At 40.5% G+C, this 27380-nt stretch overlaps 1 protein-coding gene across 1 annotated transcript in view; it reads right to left on the reverse strand.

The window, feature by feature from the left end:
• ARNT2 (aryl-hydrocarbon receptor nuclear translocator 2) overlaps positions 1–27380 on the reverse strand; it is a 69163-nt gene that overhangs the window by 37670 nt on the left and 4113 nt on the right. Inside the window, exons 3-7 of the mRNA XM_010282934.1 lie at positions 25429–25642; positions 23073–23286; positions 3435–3537; positions 1430–1495; positions 867–952 (exon numbers count right to left, since the gene is read on the reverse strand). Of these exons, the coding sequence (XP_010281236.1) occupies positions 867–952; positions 1430–1495; positions 3435–3537; positions 23073–23286; positions 25429–25642 (683 nt within the window). The remainder of the gene's footprint in view (positions 1–866; positions 953–1429; positions 1496–3434; positions 3538–23072; positions 23287–25428; positions 25643–27380) is intronic.

Here is a 27380-nt window from a genome sequence, read left to right on the forward strand (position 1 = left end):
CAGCAGGAGATCAACGAGAAGTTCCCATCGCGTGCTGATGTCTGCACACCACTGCGCAGACTTGGTGCAAACCACCTTTTAGCATTCAGAATCCCTGGATAAATGTGATTTATGCTTGTGGTATATGACTGCAAAAGGGCAAGACAACTCACGGTTTGATTCATGCCAGCAGGCGTTGTCATATTGCAAACAGCCTCTTCAACTACTGCAAACGCCAAGGTCAGCTAACCCAGCTCATGATGATGTCTGGATGAGCTCCACTGTCTCCTCTTTGAATTTTTCCAAAGGTAAATATTCCCACATGTGATACTGAGTTACAGCAGGTAAATGTTTTTCTCTGTAGTTCAAAGCAATATGCCAAGTCTCGTTTCCCAAAAAAACAGTCTCAGAACAGAACTTATCGCAAACACTGAACATTCTCCGCTAACACCACCACTGTGAAGACCTATGCGTCTAAACTGACATTACACATTTTCATACACAGGTGCTTGCAACTCAGTACTTAAACATAAAAGCACTAGTTGGTGTTTTCTAGAGGTAAAAATGTTTTCTGTTTACCTTCTGAAAATCAGGCCATTTTAATGTTGGTTTACCAGATTGAAAACTTTTGGCCCCAGCTGCTATAATCCCACATTACTGACAGCTTCTACAGCTCTCTGTGCCAACAAAATTGAGAAGGGTTTCACATGGAAAAATGGGGAGTCCCCGAGTGAGTAACAGCAGCTAATTTGTTGATATCAAAAGCTTCTCAAGATGAGACTGAATGGGTTACCCCACTGAAATTCAGCCTGGTTTTGTACCAGCAAAGGGATCCCAAGCCAGGTTTTCAACTGTCTTGCGGATAGTTCAATGAGACAGATACACACCTGCTGGTGGCCAAGCCTTGATATAGCCAGTGCAATGGACAACAGCATACTGTGCTTCGCCTTCTTTTACTGGGCCAAGGCCATTCCTAAATGAAAAGGAAACACAAAAATATGTTGACTTACGTGCAGAATAGCTTTCTGTTTTTAAACTACTACTACTGATTTACTGATATTTGTAAGCTAGAAACAACCATCAACTTAAGAGTTCTGTACAATGTCAGCTCCATTACAAAGCTATTCAAGCCTTATTTGTTTTCCATAATACTTCTTGGAGAAAGATCTTGAAGCTTATTTCAGAGATGGAGCTGGTTAAGACAAACAAGCTGAGTGACTTGCGCACGGCTTGCAAAAAGATCCAGTGACTCTGCCACAGTTGAATTCAGTGGAGAGTTCTCCTCTCCTGAGACCCAGTGCAATTTTACGCTATGTGCTAATGTAGATATTTGTCCTGCTATACTAGGATGTACTAGTACCAGTAGTAGTACAACTCAGGTAGTACTCCTTGATTGAGCATTAGCCCAGTGGAAAATGAGAGTGCTTATGGCAACTTTAAGTAATAGTACCTGTATCTTTTTCTCATGGTGGTTATTCTGTTCAGAGGTAAATGATCCAGAGGAGCATTTCCACACCTAAAAGTAAATTAATATTTGAAAGGGCTTAAAAATTAATATAAATACCCAAGATGAAAACACATTTTAAGATCTTTATTACTATATATAAGCAGACAATAATGGATATTTATTTCTGACAGTTGCACATTCATGTTTTCTTAGAACTTGCTGCTTCCACAGGCTGAGCTTTTTGGGTGTGCTACAAAAATTTTCTTTATTTTATAAAGAAAAATAGAAGCGACTACAAAGAGATTCCCTCTCGCCCCTCCAAACCTAAAGACTATTTGAAATAGATATTCCAAGAGTGACTAAAGAATAGTAACACTTCAAAATACTATAAAACAAGGATGAATACTGGAGAAGAATCTAAGTCAGGTCCCCAAATATCCATGCAAAACAATCTCGGTGTTCCAGTAGCTTCCCTGGATAGACCATTTTGACTGCCATATACCAGCTACAATGTTAGTAGACATTAATTTAATGTTTGCAAGAACAGACTATTTACACTGTCAAATAACTTTGTTTAACACTTGTTCATGTATTTTTTGTGATATTTCTAACTGTGCCTAACTATAATTTTAACAATCCATTTGAAGCTAAGTAAATAGTTAGAAGGGTAAAACCAGTTCATTTTCAATGGAAAAAAGAACAATAACAATGCAAGAAGTAAACACAAGGGAAGTTCACATTATTTGAGGCTCATTCTTCCCACAAGTTTTTTTTAATTATTATTATTCTTTTTTTTTATACTAGTCACTGCCAAGGAGAAGGAATGAACCATTAAAATGAGATTTAGAATTACAAAAAACAATGGGGCTACTGGCATTTATAAAATTACTCTCATGCACTGGAGTTTACAGAATCAGGGTGCTAGGAAATAACTGCAGTTTGAAACGTTGTTTTGAAAGCTGGGGAACAACTGTAAACAGGACATTAGGCCTAGTTTTCTTTGCACAAAAATACCTTCCTCACACAAGCACTATGTGCAGCTTGGAGGAAGAGAAAGAAATGTTCCAACTGTCTCTCTGCCAGGCTGTATTTCTTTCCTCACCAGTTAAGGGGAGAAAAGGAGCCCGAGCGCCATACATTCAGCTTCCTCACATGACTGGAAGAATTTCACCACATAAATGGTACAGGGATCTATTTTAATATACCAAATATTTTGTTTTGTGTGTTTCATTCCATAACAAATTTTGCATCATCTGTTTTCAACACGTATATTGGATATAAGCTGCAGATGCAATTATGTACTTTCCCCCCTAACCACACAGAGAGAAATTTATTGCAATAGCAACAGGCATTTTACCCTGTTAGCACTACAACAACAGAAGTGCCCACAAGTCCCAGTCAGAAGCACCAGGCAGGCAGATCTCTTTAAAGAAGCCCAAGCAATGCAGGAGAAGTCGGAAAATTGCAAAATAAAAACCCTCTAACAATTACTCACTTATCTAGCATCAACCAGCTGACATTTGGTTAATTCATACCAGGCTTGGGTTAATTCCTACATAGCTGGCAAGTTTGCAACTGAATTCGTGTTTGTCTTCAAGATTCTTTTAATATTATTGGTTTGCTGAAAAAATACACAGAGTTGGGCTTTCATTACACTTGTGAAAGCTTTGTTCCCAGAGTATTGATTCAAGTAATTTGACTAAAAGAGACAATGGCTTACATTCCAGGGGTGAAGCTGTCATGAAGTTCTCTGGGGAAAGCTCCGACACCCCACACTGATAAAAATAACTGCAACACACAAATGAGGTGCTGCTTTGTCACTAATCATAAAGACAGACAGGGTTTGGTTTTACTCCAGTTTCAAAAGCAAGCATTCTGGAAATGCTTAATGGGAACGTCCCATTACAGCTTTGTTTTTTAAGCAAGGTCAAATTAGTGCAACAAAATGTCTGAAGTCTAATCTGAGATGGGACTGGAACCATTACAGGAATATCAGGAAAATGTGTACCTCATCCTGCAAATGAAAGAGCGTCTTGATCCCATGCACATTCTCATGGAGGACTGCTGACCCTCTTTCTTTACTGTTCCAGTCTTCAAGTCGAGGATTCGTCCTAGAAAAGCCAGGAAAAGCAACTGATTTTCAGTACATAAATTTAATGCCATTTACTACAAACTAAGATGACAGTAAGTTCTAAATGCCGTTAGCCCGGTTAGGGGAAAAAATACCAACAAAAAATCTTGATCCTGGTCTCACATCAGTTATGTGCTGGCTTAACTAATGATGTCAGTGAAGCTGACTGAGTCACAACAGTAATGGCTCTTTTCTCGGTTGGCCCAAGACCAATTTGCAAGGCAGGGTCAAATGTCTGGAGGCAGAGAAGACAAGGACAGCAAGCATAACTTTTTAACTTGATCTACTCGCTCCACTCTTGATCAGGACTGCAGATAAAGCAACATGCATCATTTCCCTGACAGCTGCTCCTCTTTCCCTGTGCTCTCGTGTCTACCCAGAACGCACTCACCATAACACCACCTCATGTATTCAGGGCTGCACTGACAGCATGGAATACGTAAGACCAAGCTTTCTCCTTGATGATGAGATACAGGATATGTGACAGCAGCACTTGTGGTGGGGCCCTTTCAGAGTTGATTAAAAATACACTGACATGTCAGGTTTTGAAGTTGATTTTCAGCTGGATCAGTGAGATGATCTGACTCACCACACAGCAACATGAGTCTATGCAAGGTCCACGGCTGGACCCTGTTGATCAGCATAAGCTGACTATAAACCTCAGTATCTCACCCCACAGACTCAGCACTGAAAAGGGATGACCGCACCAAGCCACCTCAAGAGAGGACAGGAGAGAGGGAATGCTGAGCTGATGCTCCTACAGTAAGTTGGGGGAGGTCTTTATTAAAAAAACAGAAGTAGCAAGGCTGTAACAGATTCATTTTTCCATTCTCCTGAGAGAAAACAGAAGGCAGTGATTACTACGGATAGGCTCAGATCAGTGATGGCAGGGTACAGGGTATCACCTAGAATTCTATTGTTTATCACCAAAGAACTAAGAGAATGGACTTTTGCATCTACAGCTCAATTGCTAACAGATGACTACAAAATTTCACATATCGGTAACATGAATCATTGGCCCAGAAGCACAATGCTTCAGGGCTGGATACAGCTGCAAAAGTGACAGTGGGCAAGAGGAACGCAGTGGAACAGCCGCTAGACAATTAAATGACAGCTACCAGTGCTGATGACACACGGCCATGAGCAAACCTCTATGTGTTTAAGGTAGGTACAGTATCTTCCAATAACTGAAACCATACAAGTCTAAGCCTTTGCCATGATATAACTAGCCAAGTTTACAGCAGTGTAAGATACCATACTCTGACTGTGCTAAATTGAAGAAATCATGCAGAATACATTCAGTCTCCCTCATCAGATTCCTCAAAAGTCTCTGTCCAAAAATTAAGTTCTGAAATAATCCTATTGCCAAACATTAACTTCACAATTACTTTAACTGAAAATATTTACCTCCATCCAAGAATGGCAATAAAATCACTACAAAACAGTTTAAAGATCAGTATTTTAGATAAGGAACTAGGCAGTAGCATTTTATTCTTAAGGTATACTAAAGGTAATTACTTCTGGAGGAAAGCCATCCTTGTCGACAGAAGGTCAAACTGTGTCATTTGGTGTATCTCCAAGGTATGTCTCAGATGGTTAAGAAGTTAGCGAGCCTGGGAGCAATTCCTAAAGATGCTTCAATTCAGAGCACTGGGCTATATATGAATATAATGTATGATTCAAGTGTGAGCTGGGAAAAATCATACCATCGTATTTCCCAGCTCAGTTATGCTCACTCTGTGATGTAGGATGGATCTAAGGTTCGAACACACTTCCCTTCCCTGCATCAGAGAGTCAGTCTCTCTGTCTGATTTTCTATATCCAAAGCCACAGTCTATTTCACTATCCCCTCAAATAATGACACAACTTAGAGAAATAAAATATTAGGCAGGAGGCGAACTGACTCACAAATGAAGGCAATACATGACGAAGCAAATAAACACAGAATATATGTGCAGGGCCCAATGGCTGCCCATACGAGCATATAGGCCAAATAAAACCATTAACAGCATTTTTCCCTTTGCACACAATAACTTTGTTATACACATAAAAAAAAAGAAGAGTTTCTGTGCACTTTTTTTTTCCCATTCCAACACAAATTCTTGAAGTGATATTAATAATCAACAAGCAGTGACAGCAAATGTAACTCAAACAGCTAATTAAAATGTCTCAGTTTTTATCATCCAAGAGCATCTATAAAAATAAGTACACTTTACAATTACGTGGCCGCTAAGCCTAAAATTGCTGACACATGTTCCTTTGGCATGTCTGGAACCCCCGACAACAAAAGTCATAGTTTTTAAATTTAGCTTTTTATTTGGCAATGCCTTAGAAATATGTACCAGATAACAAACAGTAGTCTAAATTCTGCCCTGACTTACAAAATCACTGCAGGGGATATGTGGGGGTATGAGTCAGAAAAATATGTGGTACATAGATATTATGACAAAACTCTCTCAGCAGCTTGTTTCAATAATCTGTTGTGCATGTGTTGATCTTGTAGAGCTCTAACAATAGAGTGCAGATTTTGATAAAGAACAAGCAGTTTGTGTCTCATATTATTAGAAGCTTATGATCAAATTATATTAACCGAAGAAGAATTATAGTTTAACAGACTAAGGACAAAGCTTTCAATCTGACTCAAGCCTGTCAGTGCACTCTCTGGGATAAGAGGGATCTCCTAAGAAACAGCTTACCAGGGCTCGTATCTCTGTTGGAGCTTTTAAGTTAATAATGGTGTTGCCACGTGTGTAGAGCATGTCTGAGAGACTAAACTGGGAAACAACCGGCTGAGATCTGTATGCAACCAGTGCGGCCATGCAGCACAGGTAAAGGCTAGCTTTGGAAAAAGGAACGGCATCATAATCCCAAGTGCTCGCACCCTGTGTCTGCCCACAGTATTGCATACGGACCACTGAGAGCGTTCGCTGTTTGGAGAGCCCTCCTGTTTAATGATGGCAATCTGGATACAGTGTTACCCCTTTTTATTTTCTTTCTAACTGCCCTCAAAAAATCTTAATTTCTAGACCTAGACTTACAGCATTTAGCTTTCACCAGATAATTTTAAGGAAGTGCGGAAAGGTGAAAAACAGTGAAGTCAGAACAAGCTGGAGTTGTACCACAGCATTTGTCATGACTTCTTATTGCTATGACAACCCGCAACTCCGACAATACAGTGTCACCTGCTCTCAAGACAACACTCACAGCCGTTTCTCCCCAGGCTCCTTGCCACTCCACATCTGACTGAGAGGGGGACGGACCCACAGCACTCCACTTCTGCCAGCACGGAATTGCAAAATCCTCTTCTACCTGCTTTAATATCATCTACAGTTTGCTACAGCTGCTCATGTGATGGACCTTGGCAGGTCCCATGCTGCAGCCAAGCAAACTGGCATAAATCACAACTCGGAGTCATACAGACAGCTCAGTTCAAGGAGGTGGCATGCTCTGATGATAGCTCTGTCACAGAACCATAAAATACTCATATCTCCATGTGTTCCTGCATCTTTTAGACGGGTGCCTTGGTAATAAATGCTCATTTAGGTTTCTCCACAGGAAACACACACTAAGTACCTTTGATGTAAAAGTTGGTGATTATATTATTATTAATAAGAAATACTCTAGGATGCCCTGACAACTTCTGCTAACTGAATAGTGCATATGTGCATTTTTTAATTTCTTCTTCTAGTTTCTTCAGAAGAACAGTTTTAACAACGCGGTGCCACCACCAGCTGGTTCCTTTATGAGCTTCCCCATAAATTGGTAATTGCATGTAGCTCATTTTCATGTTAAACTTTTCCCCTCTCCGGCTTCCAGACATAACCCTCAGATACAGCAAGTACAGGATGCCTGTCTCCATCACAGTACTACTGTGACTGTCTTATTACCATTTATAGCAGCTGCACAACTCAGAGGAAACCAGAGTTCACTCTGCTGCAAAAGAGAAAGCACATAAATGAGCACAATGCTTATTAAATCCAGCACATAAATCTCTGCGGCGGTCTGGGTATAATTGATAATTTGCTGAAATCTACCCGCTACAGTCCCCATTCAGAAGGGGGTATTGCTTAAACCTGTAATAAACCACTTGTCCTCTGAGCAGGAATCAACCATATGACTCAGGAACCTGATATCAGCTGTCATTTCAGGAAAGGGTCGGCAAGGGGATCACAGAGGTGAGGACAATGCGCATGAGATTAATTATTTGGGTAAAAATAGAGAAGCCATATAAAGCTTTTCCCACCGAAGAGGTTAGTTAGTAGCCAACCCAAGTACTGAGGATACATGCCAGAAACATTCCCTGATGCTGCAGTGTGCTTTCAAAGATGCTCTAAAAACATTCTCATAATGATCAAGGGGACAAATGTTCATATTGGCACCAATACGTCTCTTGTGTGTGCAAATAGTGAACAGATTATGCATCCCCTTTTGGATCTTCAGTTGTTACGGTGAATGTTTTACCTTTTCCCTGCTTGCAATGTTTGAGATGAACCTAAGCCAAGGATTGGCCTGGGCCTACTGAAGTTCATGGGGTTTCAAATCTGGAATTTTGGCTAAAATCCATCTTTACACAATAGCACCAGCCTGTTAGAAAATTTGTTCCTCCATGTTTAAGCGCTGCATGCCAAGGTTTATAGCCTGGTAATCAAACACAGTCTGTTCTTTGTTACTGTTTTCAGTTATTTTCTTTTTTTTTTGGCGGATTCAAAACTCCATAAGCTTAAACACCGAATTTTACCACAAATGATTTCTCTGTTGGATTTCCAGTTCCTAAGAATCCTGCAGTCTGCAATTAGAAAGAAGAGTTGTTACACAAGGGCATTTTGCATCTTCTGCAAAAATTTCAGTGCAAGTTGAAATGGCTGTCTCTAAAAACAATCATACAATATTCACATCCAGTTTACAGCATGGAAATACCCCTCTTTTGCAACAAAGACTACCTGTTTACAAAGATCAGAAGAAGTTTGGTTTGGCCTGATGCACACAAAAATGCTGTTAGCAAAGTACATGATGCGATTTTCCACTTCCTTCTACCTCATCAGTAGATGGACTGCTGTCTTGCACAAAACCTTGGACTTTGTAAGGAAACAGTCTGAATTAATATATGGAGTCCCACCTTACCCTCAATACCTTCAGCAACCCAGCAAGCTTCGTGCTGTAGTTGATAGTGTCTTGTCTTACAAAGAACAAGTTAGATATTTCATAATTATTCTCAGCCACCGGATTGTCTACATATTTCTTTTCGGACAAAATAAAATAAAGGATAAATTAAGTTTGGTTTGGACAAGGTAACAAAAGATTACTTTGTGCTCATCAAAAATATTCCACAGGCTACTCAGGGAAGACAAACAGGACACAGGAATACTGCAGCTAAAAACCTTTATGAAAACTAAAACCACCTTTATCTTACTATAAAAAAGCAAAAAACAAGACAGGGATGCAGGAAAACAAGAGGAAATAATTAAAAATAAAATTAAAAATAAAAGCAAAGTGATGCTTCTGGACATAGCTCCAAATGTAAGCTGACCTTCAAACTGAAGGGTCAGAGAACAAAGGACGACTTCTATGGTGATGCTCTCTATTAGTACGTTTTGAAAGCAGTGGGAGAGATCAGCTTAAAGATATGTGTTCTCAACTAAAACTACTAGCTGCCAGCCCATCGTGCAGAAGTGCAACATTGCAAATGAACTATTTATCATCTGTAGGGAGGCAGCACAGAAAAGTCCGTATCACTCATGAGTGTAGCATCAAAAGCCAGCTGTTACTGCACCTTGCGATATGAAAGATGTGCATGAAGACAGCAGTGGCGGTTGGACACTGACTCCATAACAGTTTGTACAGATATAAGATACAGGTCACTGCTTGGGATAAACAATAAAGTTCCAGAAAATAAAGTGAAACTCTTCTTTTTTTTTAATTTTTCAGTTATCAGTTTACACATATGCACCGACTGCAGTTGAACATTCAGCTTTACACCAACTGAGGTATTCAGCTGGCAGAGTTCCCCTTGAAAACAATGGATGCATTATGAATACATAAAAAAATGTCTTCAATAAGAAGATTAAATAGTCTAAATTTGATCAATTTATATTAAATTACTCTCGATAAGCTCATGCCAGAGCAAAGCAACTATTCTGCATTAACTCAACAATTAAAAGAAATAAAAACCTTTAAAAATTTATACCATTACAATAGTAAGGGATACAACTGTATCATGTTTAACGCTGCTCAGCACGTGCTTTAAGCTCTATTAAGTTTAATAAACAATCATCTGCCCTGCAGATCCCAATATAAAAAAAATACCATATTATTTAAGAACACATTAAGAATCAAAACTGAAATGCAAACATAGTATTTGAAGGCTCTCCTTCCAGGAGCTCACATTTACATAAACCAGAAGCAGCTCGCAATACACAAATAAAACAATATACATGTTAAAAAAAATAAACATGGTCACACAGCTCTTCTGTCCACATTCTGGAGTTTATTATTTACATAAAGGTAATGTTCATCAAAGCATAGACATATCTATCATGTACATTAGAGTACTCGGTCCCTGTCCTGAAAGCCCAAGTCCCCGGCCTATAAATGACGAGAGATCTACCGTAGGGTTGGTGAGACCGAGAGCACCTGCCACAGCACAGAAATATGCTGCTGGACATAGAAGTATCCTCCAAAAACAGAGCATCCCTTTGCTATCACACCACCAAAGACAGGAACTATGTGGAGTAAACACACTGAACAATACAATCCTAATAAACCCGTACCCACAAAAAATGCAAGGGGAAAGCAAACACATGAGCAATAAGAATAGCCTGGGCATTCAAAACATAGGTGGAGTTAAGACCATCCTAACTTCAAATTAAAAACTAAGGGCAGAACCACATCACTGGCACCAGCTATACTGTGCACCCAAAACCAACGCTGATTTTACAGCATGTCTCTCCCTCACATCAGAGGTTACAGCGCAGCTCTCACAGGCAACGCCCATTAACCTGTTGTTTATTTTAACACCACTACTTCATATTTGCCAAGTAGTTAATAATCTTTTAAATCTTTAACAAAAAAAATACACCAATTCTTGACAGCATTTAAAACCCACCGAGAGGCCACAAAGAATGCATAGTTCTAGAAAGTCTGAGCCTGATGAGGGTGTTTTTACAAAACAAATTTGCTAACTCGTGATGCTTAACTCATTCACCAAAATCCCCTGCTCACTCCCAAACCACCCCAGCGTGCAGGCACCGGCACTCCCAACACGCCTTCCCCTGCATCTGCCGCAGCACCGCCGCGTGGGACTGCTGCCAGGGCTCGCGATGACGCGGAGCAGATGGGCCCGTAACAGGCAGCAGGCTTTGCCCTTTCATACTTCAGATTCACGCAAAATGAGTATCACAACTGCATTGTTAGCAATGCATATATATTTTTAAATCATTTGTGGAAAGAGTCTGTTCTCCAGACTCTCTGCGCCGTGGGTGCAGGAGCCCCTGCGTTCTGCCTGGAAGGTGTCTGGTGGCACAGGTCATCCCTTACTGGTATCACAGCCTTTATGGACCATAATCACAACTTCAGTCCCTGGTTTATGGGAAGCTCACGACATGGGATTTCCTGATCATGTGGAGATGGTTATGTGATCTAAATCTTTCCCAATATTAAAATCATGATCCTATCCGATCTTTCAAGGAGTGGGTCAGTAGGACTGTAGGTGGGAACAAGGTCTCCCCATGCACACTTCCCATCCTTGCTTCCCAGTTGCCCTGACCATACGCAGAGAGGAGGCGACTGCACCCTACCAGCAAGGCTGTACAGCCAGACAACATTTATACCTCTGTCCTCTGCCGTGTAGGATCTTGTGCTCTGGACCAACTTCTCTAGAAGAACGAAGGCATGGGGATGGTGACGTACACACAGTGCAACTGTAAAATCAGTCAGCCTTACACAGCCTGGAACAAAATCAGGGACCACACAGGACTTCCCAGCTGTCATTATACTGCACACATATCAACCAAGAAGCTCGTGGGATGGCAGGGATAAAATGCAGTCACTCTTGCTCCAAAAGCTGGCAGTGCCTTCCACCCAAATGTTAGGAGACTGCTTTAGCTCTCACAGGCTGGGGCTCTGGGGCTTCACTGCGCTGATCTGCTCATCTTACCGTGCAGCAGGAAGCAGCACCATATCCCTGCCTCACTGCACGTACCACTACATTACAAAGCATCGCTAATACACTGATAAACAAAGGTATCAGTATACAAAATAAATAACTGGCTCCAAGCATGTACTTGTTTTTGTCAGACATTAAAGCAGCTTTCAGTGGAGATCCACAACTTCACTCCTGTTTTAAAGGTGAGGACACTGAAGCCCAAAGGAATGACTTCTCCTGCCTGCAGTCAGCTAGCAGCAGAGGTGCAGCTAGGAAGAGGGTCCAAGCTCATATAAGTAATATGGGTTCTCAAGACACTGTAGCTGCAGATGAAAATTCTCAGTAATATAATCCACAGTGACTCCCAGAAAGTCCATAAAAATCTCATGATGACTATATGTTATCAAGGCATAATCAGCTTAAATAAGAAATAAACACGATTATGCTACCAAAAGACTATAGGCTGGGCAGATGATTTATCTTTCTTTATATCCCGTGAGAACCTCTTGACATATAAATGTAGAACCTGCAATGAATTAGCCCAAATAAGGAAAAGAAATTTCACTTGAATGCACCACTTTCACGATGCTACTTAGAAATAGGACATGCTCTCTATTGCTCATTTTTCCCTCTGCACTCATGAAAAAATTCCTGAACTACCTATCCTGTAACGATGGATAATATTCCACTTATAAATATAAACCATCAAAGCTCATTCTCCTCACTGGCCTAGCTTCTCAGGGGGACTATTTGAACCTCTGTAAATATGTTAAGGTTTACATCATCTAATTGCAAAAGGCGTTGTTTAAGCATTAGAGACAAGTTATGACATTCTTACAATAGAATGAAGAGTTGATCCAATCAAAAGCAAAGTTAAAAAAATAAAAAAGTAGTAATGCAATTGAAATGTAGCTATTTTTAAATATCTGTCTGTCCACTGCTTACCAACTGGAGAGACTGACCCGCAAAGGGGGAATTGAAAAGCTTTCTCACCCCCTCTTGTTTTTCAATAAGAAACCCCTCATGTTACACAGTTGTTTGCTTAATACAACTTGTTTTTATAAAAGCTCATGAGGCCAAAAGGTCTCTGCTGTGCCTGCCTTCATGTTTGACTAACCAGTCTGCATCATCTAATTCTCCACAGTGTTAGGCAAATATGCATCAATTTAATTAAATTAAAAAGGAAACTATGTGGGCATTTGAGCCTTGCTATTGAGTCAATTTTAAGGGACTATTTGAAGGGATAGTGTTACAGATCACATGCAAGTTTCTCTGCTGATGGACCTGGAAAAACTGGACAAAAAACCCAAGAAAATAATTCAAAGCACATGTCAAAAGTTAAGTTATAACATAAAAGAACCCCCAAAATGTTTTAAGGATTAAATGTATTTTGAACTCTCAACAATGGTTATTTTATGTATGGGAAATATTCAGCATGCTAAATAAAATAGCTTGTAGAAGGTCATATAGATGTGTAAACTCTCCCTAGACATACACACAATAGCATCTTTCTCCACTTCCAGTTTCCTATCTGCAAAGTGGGATGACAATCCTCTCTTTTTTCATCCTTGCACTGTCCATTTAAACTTTAGCAGTAGCAGCTTTATCTTGTTATAGATTTGTATAAGTCCTGACACAGCCACATTCTGATCTCCATTTCAGGCTCAGTCACTAAACAAATAAATACCACAAAGTTCATGGTTCCATGAGCTGGGCAGTTGGGGTAGCACTTCTGCTGAAATTATCAGATGTATCTGAAGGAAAGCCTGAGCTGGAGAAAATTATCATACTAAAGTCTGCTAGTGATCCAAGATGCAAAGAGTTCCTCAAAAGACAGAGTAGACTTTCTACAGTGACAAAAGGGATGAAAACCCCAGAAACAGTTATTCCAAAGCACCATCAGCAGGGACTCCCATGACAGGACAGCTGTCCAAAATAAGTCTATAAAATGTAATTTATCCTTTTACCATTCACATCTGCATAATGAATCAATACATAAAGGTTGCAAGTAGCTTTTAAATTAACCTATTTGTTTCACTTGAATGAACTAAAAAACACTTCTGCCAAAAAAGCCTCAGCTCCTGGCATTCTGTATTACTTGTACTTCATTATCAAACTCAAATAACTGAGATATATGCTTTATTAGTAAATAGTAGTATCATCTGGTTCTGAATTTGTCTGCGGTCTGTTCCACGTGAGCCAGTGACACCCCATGGAATAGTCCATTAGAGAAAATAAATGATGACTGCAAATGATTTTGTGAGACGTTTTGCTGGGGACACAATTAAGTTTAAACACAAGAGGAGAGAGAGAAAGGAGGAGGAGAACAAAACGCTCAAGGACTCTGGTTATTTTTACAGGCTACTCCTTTAGTTCAATTAAAATAAGGTGTGTGGGTCTTTTGAAGACTCAAGACACTTACATGCAAAAATCTCCATACTATGAAAATAGAAAGAAGAATGTCCGATGACATAAGTTCAGATCTAAGGCACTACAAATAAAACAGATCAAACCACAGAAAACTGACAATGGGCCATGTTTACCACTCTGGTTATGTGTTGCTGTATGGGAGGCATTTCCCTCCACGCAGTTTTGTGCAGGATACCAGTGAGGAGCAAGTGGGTACCATGGTCCCAGCAAGCTGGTGGGAGACCATGAAAGTCCTGCCTCTGCTGTTCCTGTATTATGAAATAGGAGAGTTTCTGCTAAGGAGACAGAGATGACAGCAACATGGGGTAAGTCGGTTATTTCCCTTTTGAAGCAAGCAGACACTCATGGTGGACTACTGTCACTCCAAGGCACTGCTCCTACCTCTGCCTCCCTGGTCTGTTGCTACAACTCATCAAGTAATAATATAATATTTTAGTGCATTGTATTAATGTCATTGAGACAACAAAACATTCAAATTAGGCTAAAGGAAAAGCTAGTTCTCCACTGGGCAGATGTTAAGGCTAATACAGCATCTTGTGGAGTTCCCATCGAAGCAGTGAAGCACCTGAGATTTACAGAGGGTTGTAAGCAGGGCCAAAAGGCTCCATGGGGCATGCTCAGACTGCTTTATTGGCAATGTGTTAACAAAAGAAGTTAGTCAGGTATTTATGAAACACTAGTATTTTTTAAAGGGCGGGGGGAAAATCACTAACTCTATATATTTCATCATGTTTAACAAAACACAGCAGGTTGAATAAATATTGAACATTAGAAAAAAATCACCACTCTCGAACCCAGCAACTGAAAATGATCCAGTCAAACATCTGTGATAACAGACCTAAGTACATGGCAGTTTCCAAGTGAGAAACTCATGAAGACTGAAGAGAAATAACAACCACAAAACCCACTGGCACAGGCATGCCCAAACACCTGAAAATCCACCCTAAAAGCATTCCCTAATGCTAATCTGGTGTAATAAGTCTGTCTCAGAGTACTAGGCTAAAGCTGATTCCTTATTTTGGTAAAAACATGTACTGACCTCTTTAAGCCACCATTATAATTACCAAAGTAATTAAAAAAATGCAACTTATCACTAGTTTTCCTTCCAGCACTATCCACCCGGAGTGCCTCAGAACAGCAGAGAGACCTCTGGGTCACTGTGTGTGTGTAGGAGTTGCTTTATGAACTGTTTTATACATAGCTGGCTTCTCCCAACATTTGGGATTTCCCCCCCCCCCCCCGAGACAGCCCTAGAGACCAAAGCAAAACAAAATTCTCTTGGAATAAGTTAGAGAGATTAAATGTACCATACGTTTAAATTATGATCATTCAAAAGTACCTATTTTTTGAGAGCAGACTGGGTTTTTCTCAGTTCTGTGCTATTGTATAGAGTGTCAAAGGGCAGGAATGGCCCTCTAAGGCCGTCAAGTCCTCTTTCTCACACAAACAACACAAAAAGCCAAATTCCACCCTCCACATTACCCTTGTAAGATCATGGGACCACAGTCACTGGTCACACAACCACAACTGAATGAAGGATTTGTTCCACTCACTTCAGCTGAAAAACAGGGCAATCCACTTGCAAAGGAAACGTTCAGTCCCATATGTGTAATTTAACGTGCAGAACATTTAAAACTTTCCTAGTCTTCCTTCTGGAGAGCCCACCACATTCAGAGACTCGGATGGCTCTCACTTACCTACTAAGCTTTTTTATTTTGTCACACAGAGTTGGTAAACTGTGCTTGATCAAACCAAACAACAACAAAAGAGAAGCTGAAGACATGGAGGCTTTGAGCATCACTTCTAAGCACACACTAGCGGGATAGCCAAGATGTAGATGCCATCTAGGCATAGTTTCCTTGTTTTTTGCTCCTAAGCATCTACTGCACCAATTCATTTGCTTGCAAAGAGAATGAGGATGAGGGAAGCAGAACATTAATTTCTTCCACCTGACATGTAAAAAACCCGACAGCTGAACAGACTAAAGCTGAAAACCCAGAAATTCCTATGCTTGACACTACCCAAGTTCAAAAGCCACCTCTGGCTGGTGCTGTGACCTTCCTGCTATGAGAACAAGCAGTCCATAAAAACGTGGGCAGATTTTTTCTTTAGAACAATGGCATGGCAACAGGCTGGTGTGTACGGAAAGTCTGAAAGATCTGAAACATCCTCTTCACTCTCCACAATGCCGGTGGGACCACATAACTTTGCTGAAAAACAGGTATCACATGGTGATTTGGTAATTGTCAGCAATGAGCCAAATCTCTTCCCAAGATTTCACACTTAAAATAGGAAAAGATGTCTTGCCAAAATTCGCTTTTTCTACAGTAAAACCACACTGAAACCTGAAATACTCTGTTCACACGAATCACTCATATATAGTCTATACATGGCAGTATGTTTCAAGAATTCATGTCCTGAAAAAGAGGGGATAACCTCAGTGTTGAAGCTTCTATTTTCAAAAATCTCTCCCCTTCCATTGCAGGTGCAATAATCCTGGCACAGCTGTCTCTGGCCTTCACCCTTCTAAGGAATAAAGTGGGGGGCCTGTGGGTATGCTTGTGTGGGTGGAAAATCCCATAAAATGCTGAGTTAAGTTTCATGCAGTCCTGCAGAGACATAGAAGATTTCAGGACATCTTGTATCATGTATATGGAAACTCTCTCTCCTCCCCATCCTGCCTGCTTTGCATCCTCTGCCTGCTCTGTTGTTTACTGGGTGCCTGCTTGACTTCACCCTACAGGTTCTTACGTTTCATGGACAATCAGTGACAACAGCTGATGATGAACCACTGTTTTATCCTAAGACAAAAGACACAAATAGCTATTAACTCTCTCTATAAACAAAAATTTATACAACTCATTCCCTACCTGCCCAGAGGCTAACGGTCTTACTGGGTCAGTCATCCTGTGCTAAGACGTTACAATATGGTTTTAATTCTCTGTACTCTGACTTCCTAAGCTGCTGGGCTGGGCACGTTTCAGAGACGGATAGTTCTTTAGGGCTCATGTACTTAAAAGAGTTCACAGACAGAAGTAAAAAAATAAAAAAATCAAGTGCTATCAGTTGAAACAGTCCTTTACGCAGAGCAGCTTTCCAATCATAAACCTCTGATACATGTGCTCTTCAGAACTAAAGGCTAGAGAACAAAGTCCCAAAGGAGCTTTACTACAGCTCCTCATTTTGTCGACTGTCTCAGCAAGGTCACAATTCTCTGAACAGAAGGGATTTTTTATTTTTTATTGTTTTCAAGAAGAATTTCTGGGTAGAAAAGCATCCATCTTTGGCAAGTATCTTAATTTCTACAAAAGACACAAGGATGACAGAGCATTTGACAATTTATTTTTGTTATAAAATCTGTGGCACCAATACATAAAATAGAATTTCTTATCCCTTTTTTTTTTTTAAATAAATAGGCTGATCCACTTTTCAACTGGATGAGGAGAAGCTCCCTGGTTTGCTAATATAATGCAGAAGTCATGCCATTAATTAAATGTTTTGATAACATATTACTTTTCACCAGACATGAGTTTTACTGCTACCGATGACACATTTAAGGCATAACAATTATATTTGCTAGGGCTGAGTTTCTGGTCATGCCTCAAGTTAGTCCTTGAATTTTTTTGGAGAATTTTGCACATGAAGCCAAACAGGAGTCTCTCCAGCTCTTCTCCATATCAGTTGCAGTTCACTAAATCATTCACTGAAGTCAGAGTTCAAAACAGTGATCATGAACAAGAGCCACATTTGCATTCACTCGCTGGCTCTGTGTATGAGAATTCCCTTTCTTCTAAGAAAGATCATGCAGAAATCAGAGTTGGAAAATTGACATGGGAGCATAGTACAGCTCACAGCACAAAAACTCCTGCACTGATTTTCAGGAAGAGTATCTGTTGTAAGAGAAGTTACTCCTAATCTTCTCTTTCACATGGTTATTTACCATTTGTTGAGCACTTCTCACCTGTTCAGTGCTGTGGAAAGCTTTACTTTCCTTCTCCACTGGTCTCTGGCACTGCCCTCTTTTGAGTTTAACATTATTTTTCTCATTTTTACAGACAATTTGACTCTATCTACAGCATCTGGATTTTGTGGTTGCGTCTACAAACTGTGCTTGGTAACAGAAAGCTTTGCAGTTGGACAGAAAACTGCATATGCTGAAACCATCATCACAAGACAACATATTATTTGAAGGTTCCATGAGACAGGTTCCCCAATCCAAATCTCTGCTTGCACAACATGGAGTGATGTTTCCATAATATTCATCAACCACGGCGAACTGTCACACAATGGTCTTTTCTTCTGAAAAGGTACCTATCAGCTCAATTTTTGCTGTGGTCAGTCACCATTTCCATCATAAAGTTCTACTTTTTTGTACTTACAAAATATAGCAATAAAATATCATGCCAAGATTAAACTTGGTATACAAGTTCTGTCCAGAAGTAACCTCAATTAATCTTTTTCAGCTAGCAAGTAAATTGAGTTAGTCATTTTTAAATCACTTGAAAATTAAAGCTGAGGTTCTGGTTCCCATCATTTTCTTGCAGTCACAGGTCTGCAGTTTCAGCACCCCTTAACTACTCAGCTAGAACAGTTTGCAAGGACTCCTGATTCTGAACGTCCTGAAGAGGTTTTGTGTCATAGATGGGATTACATATGCTGCTCCCTGTCTTGCCTTAGCTATAGAGAATGAGGCTGAAGGAAGACTGGATTACTATGTGCTATGCTGCTTGGAGCTCAGAATTGAATGTAATAAACTTGGGCGTTTCCCATTTGCTCCACTGCAGATGCTGGCTGCAGGAACAGGGACCTCACAGCCTTGACAAGCATCTCTCAGGCACATCACTTGGAGCATTTCCAGGCAACGATACAGAGGTATCTATATTTCTCATTCTACTCTTCCATGAACTGCCTATGGAGAATTAGACTGGGAGAAATCAGTCTGGCAAAGTGTTCTGGAACACCATATTTTAATGGAAGCAGAGTCTACTACAATACTTGCTCAGTCGCTTTTTGGAGAGTAAATGTAGCAGAGGTATTCTTCAAAAGCCGTTTTTCTTTGCTCTTAAATCTAAGTTCTGTTCTCTGCGCCATCAGAGATTTGTTGTCTGCAGCTGTTTAGAGGCTCTCACTTGCATTAGGATTCCACCGTGCTGTGTGTTAGTCAGCCCTTCACAGCTTCCCACTCTGAACCTGCATCTGAACCCAACATCCATCAAGTGTCATCAGCACATCCTAAGGGCAAAGAGATCTTTGCTAATGGATCCTACTGTGGTATCTGATCTTCATCCATATTTGAAGTGATTTGGTTTCCCATCTGCAGATTTCCAAGAACAAAGAGGGGAAAATAAATTATTACTCTGAATATCTGCCCCATTCTGATTAATCATGCCCATGATGCATGTAAAGACTTCTTGGAAGCACTATTTGTTGCTATCATCAAGTCTCAGCTGCTGTCGTTTCTAGAGCATTTCAAATCATACATCTACTTCACAGTTCAGCTTTCCTGTTGCTACAATGTGTTAGCAATTAATGTACAATAAACAAGCAGACAATTGTTCCATTTCCAGGGAATAAAATCTCCAAGGATATAAAATGGAATAGAAACTATCCATCCTTCCCCATATCCTCAGAATTAAAAATAGAGCAAGCAATTAACTCCCCACAGTACATGGTTTAGGCCATGGTTAAACAGCCACTTCAATTTGGCATATGCTTTTACTGCTCCTGAAGTCCTGTCCTCTCCTTATCCTCAGCTATTCACTCCCTGCTTCTCCTTGGTGTTAGCACAAGAATTCAAGCAACCCTATGTCAAGGTGGACCAAAGAACTGTCTCTACCAAAACCAAGGTTTTTTTGCTTAGCTTGGCTTTCGTCTGGGTCAGCCCCCTTGATGTGACTCATTATAGTACCACACAAATGCCAAAGGAGGAGAGGGTGAGATGAGGTGAGGATTGCATAAACTGGTGTCACTGCCAAAGAAACACTCATGCAACCACAGCCTCAGTCCCAGTCTTATTCCTGGGGGCAGAAATGTGAGAGGGAGCCTGCTTTCTCCACCAACTTGTCTCTGTTGCTCCCCTTTGGCAGTGGCAGCCTCCCAAGTCCTCGGGGTCTGGAGCAGCTTCTCTGGGTAGCCGCATTGCTAAGAGGTGCTGGGAAAACCCCAGCAATGCAGCTCTAATGATCAGCACTTGTAAAAAAACAAAAAAAACCCCCTACAATCAAAGGACATTGCTCTGATCTGATGCAAGGCAAGTGAAATTTCTCCTTTGTCATTATGCTGTCATTGCTTCCCCAGTTCAAGGGCTGAAGGAGGAGGTTATAGGGTTGAGAAAATGGACCCTGAGAAGATGACAAAGAGGTCACTAAAAGATGAGGATTTTCCTGCTGCCTGTGGTTAACTTCACCTTGAGCAGGAAAAATGTCAAATGCAGCTGGCTGGCTTGCAGTTTGCATCTCTTTCAAGTTCTGCATTGCCCTTTGCTCTGCATGAAACGTAACTTTGGAAAGCCAAGAGAGACCTGGGGGCTGCCGAAATGGTTTGATAAACACTGACATAAAGGAAGTGCATTTGCCTACTTGACTTCTCTTAAAATGTCACTAAGGCACCCATTATTTCTGTTCACTGCAATATTTCATTTTATTCTTACCTGTTACAAAGTTGCTACTCTCAGTATGGCTTCTCTTACTGGAAGAAAAGTGTAACTGGTTGAAGGGACTCTAGAATTACCTTGCTCCCAGAAAGGTATCTCAAATGAGCAAGAGTGATGCTGCTGAAGTCCTGCTGGATGATGTTTATAAGCAAATTGATGCTGGACTGACAGTCCTTATACGAGACTGTTTCTCTTATATAATGGTACCTTACAGGGTCAAGGAAATGCAAGTTTAATATAACAAATCTAGAGCTTTCTGTTTATCTATATGCCCCTCAGACTGACAAAACTACTAGGATACTAACTAAATGTACTTCACCAGTCACACCTTTAAAACAAAACTACTCAAAAAGCAGGATTATATTATGATGTCACTTGCTCTGCACTAATTTTATTAAAAAGCTAGAAAAATGCAGCAGACACCTTAAAAATCTGTTCTATGATGATCTTATCGAGACATGATGTACATACAACTGTACATCTACGCTTGATTCAGAAGCAGGCTGATGATTGTGTTTATGGCTTGTGAGATGTTCAGCTAGCCAAAACAACAGCACTGTACATGTAACCACAATAACTTTGTAAAGGAAAACTCGCACAACGTGCCCATATAGTTAGGGCCAATTATGCACTGTTCTTACTTGCACTTGCTTGGAACAGTTTTAACCACACACACTCTCCAGTCCCTAAGAAGCATCTTTCTACAGTCAACCTGCCCCTGCACCTTAAGGAGTGTAGCTAAGGCAGGCTACCCTGGCTCTAAACAGGCTGATGCTTTCCTCACACTGGGAGGATGTTCAGCTGTCCATGTACAGCAGATTTACGAGTCTTCTGTGTCAATCTGACAACTCCAAAAGACTCAGGCAGGGAAAAAATTTAGCCCTATAAATACTATTATTTGAACTTCTCTTTCCACTGGCTACAGAAGAACTCAGTGTAAAAGAAAAGCACATAGTTAAAACTGGAAAACACACAGTTGGGTTTTCAGAAGTGCTCTGCGTTTGTCTAGTCCTGCTCTAGTTTGAGCAAGTTGAGCCCCATAACTGAGCACTTTTGGAAGTCAAAACATGACTGTTCACTGAGACTCTGAAGTAATTGCTTCTTGGAGGAAGACGGTATGTACATTAAAATATATTACATGCTACATAACAAAAACAGAGGTTGTGCTCTTTTGCAAGTCTTGTGGTATGATGCTCATCTGTTTTGCTCTGCACAGGTTCCCCTAACCATTCACTTGGTTTCGATCCATCTGGATTTTCACCACAGAATTTTGCTTTGAGTTTCCAGTTGGAATACAGGCAAGCTCTGCCAAAACCACATCACATTCAAACCACAGGAAATCATGAATTTGGCACTGTTTTGACATGGAAGCTGTAAACAGTGTGCAGGTTCACTCAAAACTGGATCGCTGTCCTTTGAGTTATGAAACACAACAAAACTTCCAGCAAACCAGTTCAGAATTCTGAATTACTAAAGCAAAGAGAAATTATGTGATTTTTGTAAAGATTGGGATTTGTTACAAATATTTTCCCCTAGCTTTTTTGCTTTAGCTATAACCATACTATGTGGAAGAATAAAAAGAGAAGTTGGGTTTCCTCCTTTCCAAGTTTGAGTTAAAACAGGATTTAGCTCTAGCGTACAAGTATCCTATTAAAGACAAGGCTAGTTTCCTACTGGCAGCCTTGAGCATGAATAATTGTAAAAGCCAGAGTTATATGGAAGATATGAATATGGTTTAGTTTCATGTGCAAAATGACAGGTAGTCAACATACAGCTAAATTACACCACTGTTACGGGTGCAAGCCTCCCATTTAAAATCCACTAGATTTCTCAGCTGCCAAACACTGGATTTTTTCTGCCCAGGATTCCCGTTAGCAAACCACAAGGACATTTTAGGAAAATGGAAAAGTCTAAAGTATGATTTTTGCCTTCAAAATAAACACTGCCCTAAAGAAACACATATTTGTAAGGAAGTCACAAGTTCATTGAGGATGAAAGGAAAACAATCTAGATTTCTGGACCAAGCCTGAAAACAATCCAGGTTCCAAACCTACCCAAGCCAGAAGTTTTAATGCAGAGCTATGTGAAGGTGGTTTGACTGAAGTCAAACAATTAGGAAACAAAAAGTAGTCATGCAAAAGAAGATTTCTATTACTGCACTGCTTGCAAGAAAAAGGCAGTTTAATCTTGCTGAATTTCATTTTTACCAGATTTTTAAACCAGGCATTTTGAATGTCAGAAAAACTCTGCAGGGATCCATAACACACAGAACCATACACCTGACATATCTGACCTGTCATAGAGTTTTCAGATGTACATAGTTGCTCTCGCAGCTTTTCCACATCATCTGGATGAACCTGTTCATACAAAGTGCTGCCAAACCATTCAGACTGTGGCTGGTTCAGCACGGGAGTCACAGAATCTGATACGTAGATCACTCTTCCCGTCTCAGCTGCAACTACAAACAGGAACCCATCTGCGGCCTCCAGGATAAGATGCTTCAGTTCCTTCCAAAAAAAGGATTTGATTAGAATGCCAGCAGAAAATGGAATTAAATAACACATCTGTCACTGCCAAAGAATATTGTTTTCTTGCGATCTTAGTAGCTGATTACAACTTAGGCAGAAGTTTTTACTGTAGTTTTGATGTAACAACACAACCAAACTTGCAGCAAGCCATAAATTGCTGATCTTAATAACAAACAATATTTTGTTTTCATTTATTGCATTTCATCTGGTGATCTCAATGCACTTTAGGAAAATTAAGTAACTAAAATGCGATGCATATTGTGTGATAGGCATCTAACATTAAAAAAAGAAAAAGTTATTTAAGAGTACAAACAGAGGAAATGAACAGCTATAACTCATATGCCAAACCCTTAATTAAACGTCTTGAATAATATAATTGGAGAGAAGCCAACAACTCTTTCTGGTTTGTTTGTTTGTTTTTTTCCCCTCAGAATGAGCTCTTTTTGCAAACTAAATAGTCACTGGATAAAAAGCAGAAAGTGTAATGGGAAGAAGGACAGGAATCCCCAGCCCCGCCTCCCATTAGGGGGCCCCAGCCACTACACATGAAGGTTGTATCACTTCTTACTTTCTTTTTCCAGCCTGTGAATATGAAGCTTCAGAGATCTAAAGGGTCTGGAAAACCCCTGTCTTTGGCCTATCTTTACACGGTCCCTGGCTCAACACCCTGGGTATTTCTGGCCTGAGACACCCACACATCCACCTGAGATGCCCCACCTGGGGACTGGAAGGACCATAGGCCTTTAAAGCAAGGTACTTCTGTCCTTCACTGTCAGACACTGGGTCTAAACACCCTTGACTTGCACATGCAAACAGCTGTTGCATGTATCAATAGAAACGGTACCTCTGCTTAACATGGCTTGAAAACCTCTCATGGGAAAGGATGACAACTACCACTCCAATTCCTGGGAAACAAGCTTGAACAGCTTTTGCTTGGTGGCTCCAGTGACCACCAGAGCTTGTTAAGATTCTCCATCTGGAAGTCAGGCAGAGCACTTTGGACAACCTGAGTCCCATTCCAGGTTAGACAAGTCAGCATGGCTGGTGTGCAGGTGGCAGATATTAGCTGATAAGGTGAAGATCACAACCTGGTAAATTCTACTAAAGAAAGGATAACTCATCTCAAGAAACCGTCAACTTCTGCTGCTTTATTGTAAAAAAAGTACATCAATTCTGAACCACTTACTAGAAAAAAAACCCTCAATGCATAGCCGGCTGCATTATACAGAGGATAATGAGATCTGTTTTGCATACATTGTTAACAAAGATGAAGATAAACTCTCTCATTCTGCAAGGTTCAAAAAAACCCCAAAAAGTTGCAATGAGAAGTGGCTAGGGTCCCCTACCAACCATCCGCTGAGCGGCACACTCCCTCCAGAAACACACTTCAGGAAAGCCAGAATAAGTAGAGATATGAACACCGAGAGGTCAGTAGCAGCTGCTGTTTCTCTAACAGAAAGAAGTATTGCCTCTAGCCATAACTTGCATGTTGAAGTGCTTAAATCCTTCAGACCACAAAAATGCACATTACACCCATAGGGCTTCAAAAACAATGAAGGTGGTAGGAATTTCCAGTGCTCTCAGTTAAACGGTTTTCCTTCAAGAACTGGGTGCATCTTCCTTCTTCCATCAAAAATGTAACCAAGGAAGTACCTCAGCCAGTACAGACGGGATTCATCTCTGCTCAGTTCAGCTGCTGGCAACTTAGGCATTAAGACTAAACAATGTTTTTAACCTTCTTCTAAACCCAGGAGAGTGAGGCAGGTCTTTCCAGATCAATTTTTATCTATTTTATAGAATCTTTATTAGGATGGGAAGAACAAAGTTCTAGAGGTGAAAATTCCTTTCCAATGACAGGAGACAGCAAGTGACTTGCTTTTCAGATGGACAGACCTCAATGATAAGAATGCCCATTTTGTAGCTTCAGAGAGAAAGATCTGTCACATAGTTAAGATCAAGTCCAAACAGTCACAAAAAATTGTCTGTATTCACACCTTGGATGTAGCTTGTACAAGCAAGCTACACAACAGCGAAGGATCAAGCTGTGACTCCAGTCTCAGCATTTCCTCACATCTTTTAAGACCACAAACCAGAAAAAACAGACATTTGCAAAAAATCTACCTGTTCTGTAAGAAACGAAGGCTTGTACGCTCCATCAGTAGATTTGTTTCCAGTGCCCCTCATTGATTTCATGTGTGAAACGGCCATCCGAAGAATTGTTAACTTGTCAGGCTTACGAGCCAATGCGCTACAAGTGGGTACCATATCAGAGAGTTCGGTGATATACTGTGTCATCTTATTTCTCCTGCGTCTCTCAATTTCACTATGATTCTCCCTGAACATTTAAAGAAACACCAAACCAACAGAACAGAAGACATGATCAGTGTAAGAATTTCAACCAGAGGTAACGAATCATACTACTTTGCACTTATTTTGCTGTTTCACCCCAGGAGAGCAGAGTGCTTTACAAAGCTAAACACTATTATCCCGCAGTTTCTAGACAGAAAATACAGGCCACAGAAGGATAAATATGATTTGCCCATAGCTGTGAAAAGAACCCATATTTCTAACTACTGGCTTCTGGCCTTAATCTCTTAACCAGTTTAATCTTCTTTGGTTTAAGGACAAAAAATGAAGTAGAAAGATGTGAGGAACTGACAGCTGCCAACTCCAGCCAAACTCACAAATCTGCAAGAGCTGTGATGCATCTCACAGCTTCCAGGCCTTGCTCGAGGTATTGGATCTGCTTATAAAAGCCTTCTTTTAGAGGAAACCTCTCAGTAACAGCTGGATCAGGTCAGCAGTGTCAGTGCTGACTTACAAAAAACCCCACTGAATGACAACACAGATCTCCAGTCCTATGCTGCTGTGTGGAATGTTCTGCATCCGTGTAGAGGGACACTACAATGCCCACAGGATCAGACAGCAGGACTGGGACCATATATGGAATAACAGTACATTTAAAAAAATCCTCAGTAAATAAATAAAATGACTACGTAAGACAGCAAATAAACATCTGGCTTGTCATACATAGATCAGAATTTATGTTTGAGAACAATCTAGCACAGCAGGGACATGCCAATGACAGTACTTGATGCTGCCCCACTTTGGGCTAAGCTCCAATGTTCTCATCCTTTATAGCAAACATATGACTGAGGTGGTGAGTTAAATTTGAGAATTCTCAAAATGGACAGTCACCAAAATCTTTCAGAACTGAAGATCTGGGAGTTCAGTTTTCCCATACTGTAAATCACCATTGCTTGATCACTATTAAGGAATGACACCAATCTGAGATAGTCCAAATGGACCTAGAATACTTCAGTGCCTAGCACTTATTTTTCCCATACTGTACCTGTCAGGTAGCAGCTAAATACAAGTACACGACAAGTACATGATGCTTCAGATGTCAAAGCAGCATCTTCCACTGATTTCAATGAGCTGTGCATGGCATTTTCTTGTGGGATTGCTGGCTGATCCAACAAGATGTGAAAGGTGATCACTTGGAGAGTCCACCAGCATTGACCGGTACAATAAAGAAACTGCAACATTTTTTGGAGCTGACTGTTATGTAGACAGATCATGAAAGCAGAAGCTAGGCTTGGCACACTTTTTGACTACATTTAATAATGGAGCCTTTTCTTAAAATGCAGGAAAGAATGCAAATTGTAGTATGCTGCTTCCTGAAATAGAGGAATGCATGGGCTTGCCCTGCTTTACAGTGTGTTTCCTGCCTCTGCACATACAGGTATTATATGCATGAGGCATCGTCTCCAGAAATACCACCTGTTAGGACTACACGCAGACTTATTATTCCTACTGATGTCTACACTTACTACCTGATACTCAGGAAACCCAGCTATGGGTCCCAGCAATGACAGCCCCTGGTCGTTCAGTAAATTACAGCCAGTCCCTTATTTAAGGTCATTAGCTAATTAACTATCTATTATACCATAATAGTGAACCTTTCCATTTCAAATGGCTGATAAACAGCCTTTGTGCAGGTCTGCACAGATGTAGGAGAGAACACTGCCTGTGGGAGTTGGACCACATACACATACACAAGCAGAACAACT

Source organism: Phaethon lepturus, unplaced genomic scaffold, assembly GCF_000687285.1.
Source record: "Phaethon lepturus isolate BGI_N335 unplaced genomic scaffold, ASM68728v1 scaffold27302, whole genome shotgun sequence".
Classification (NCBI taxonomy): Eukaryota; Metazoa; Chordata; class Aves; order Phaethontiformes; family Phaethontidae; genus Phaethon; species Phaethon lepturus.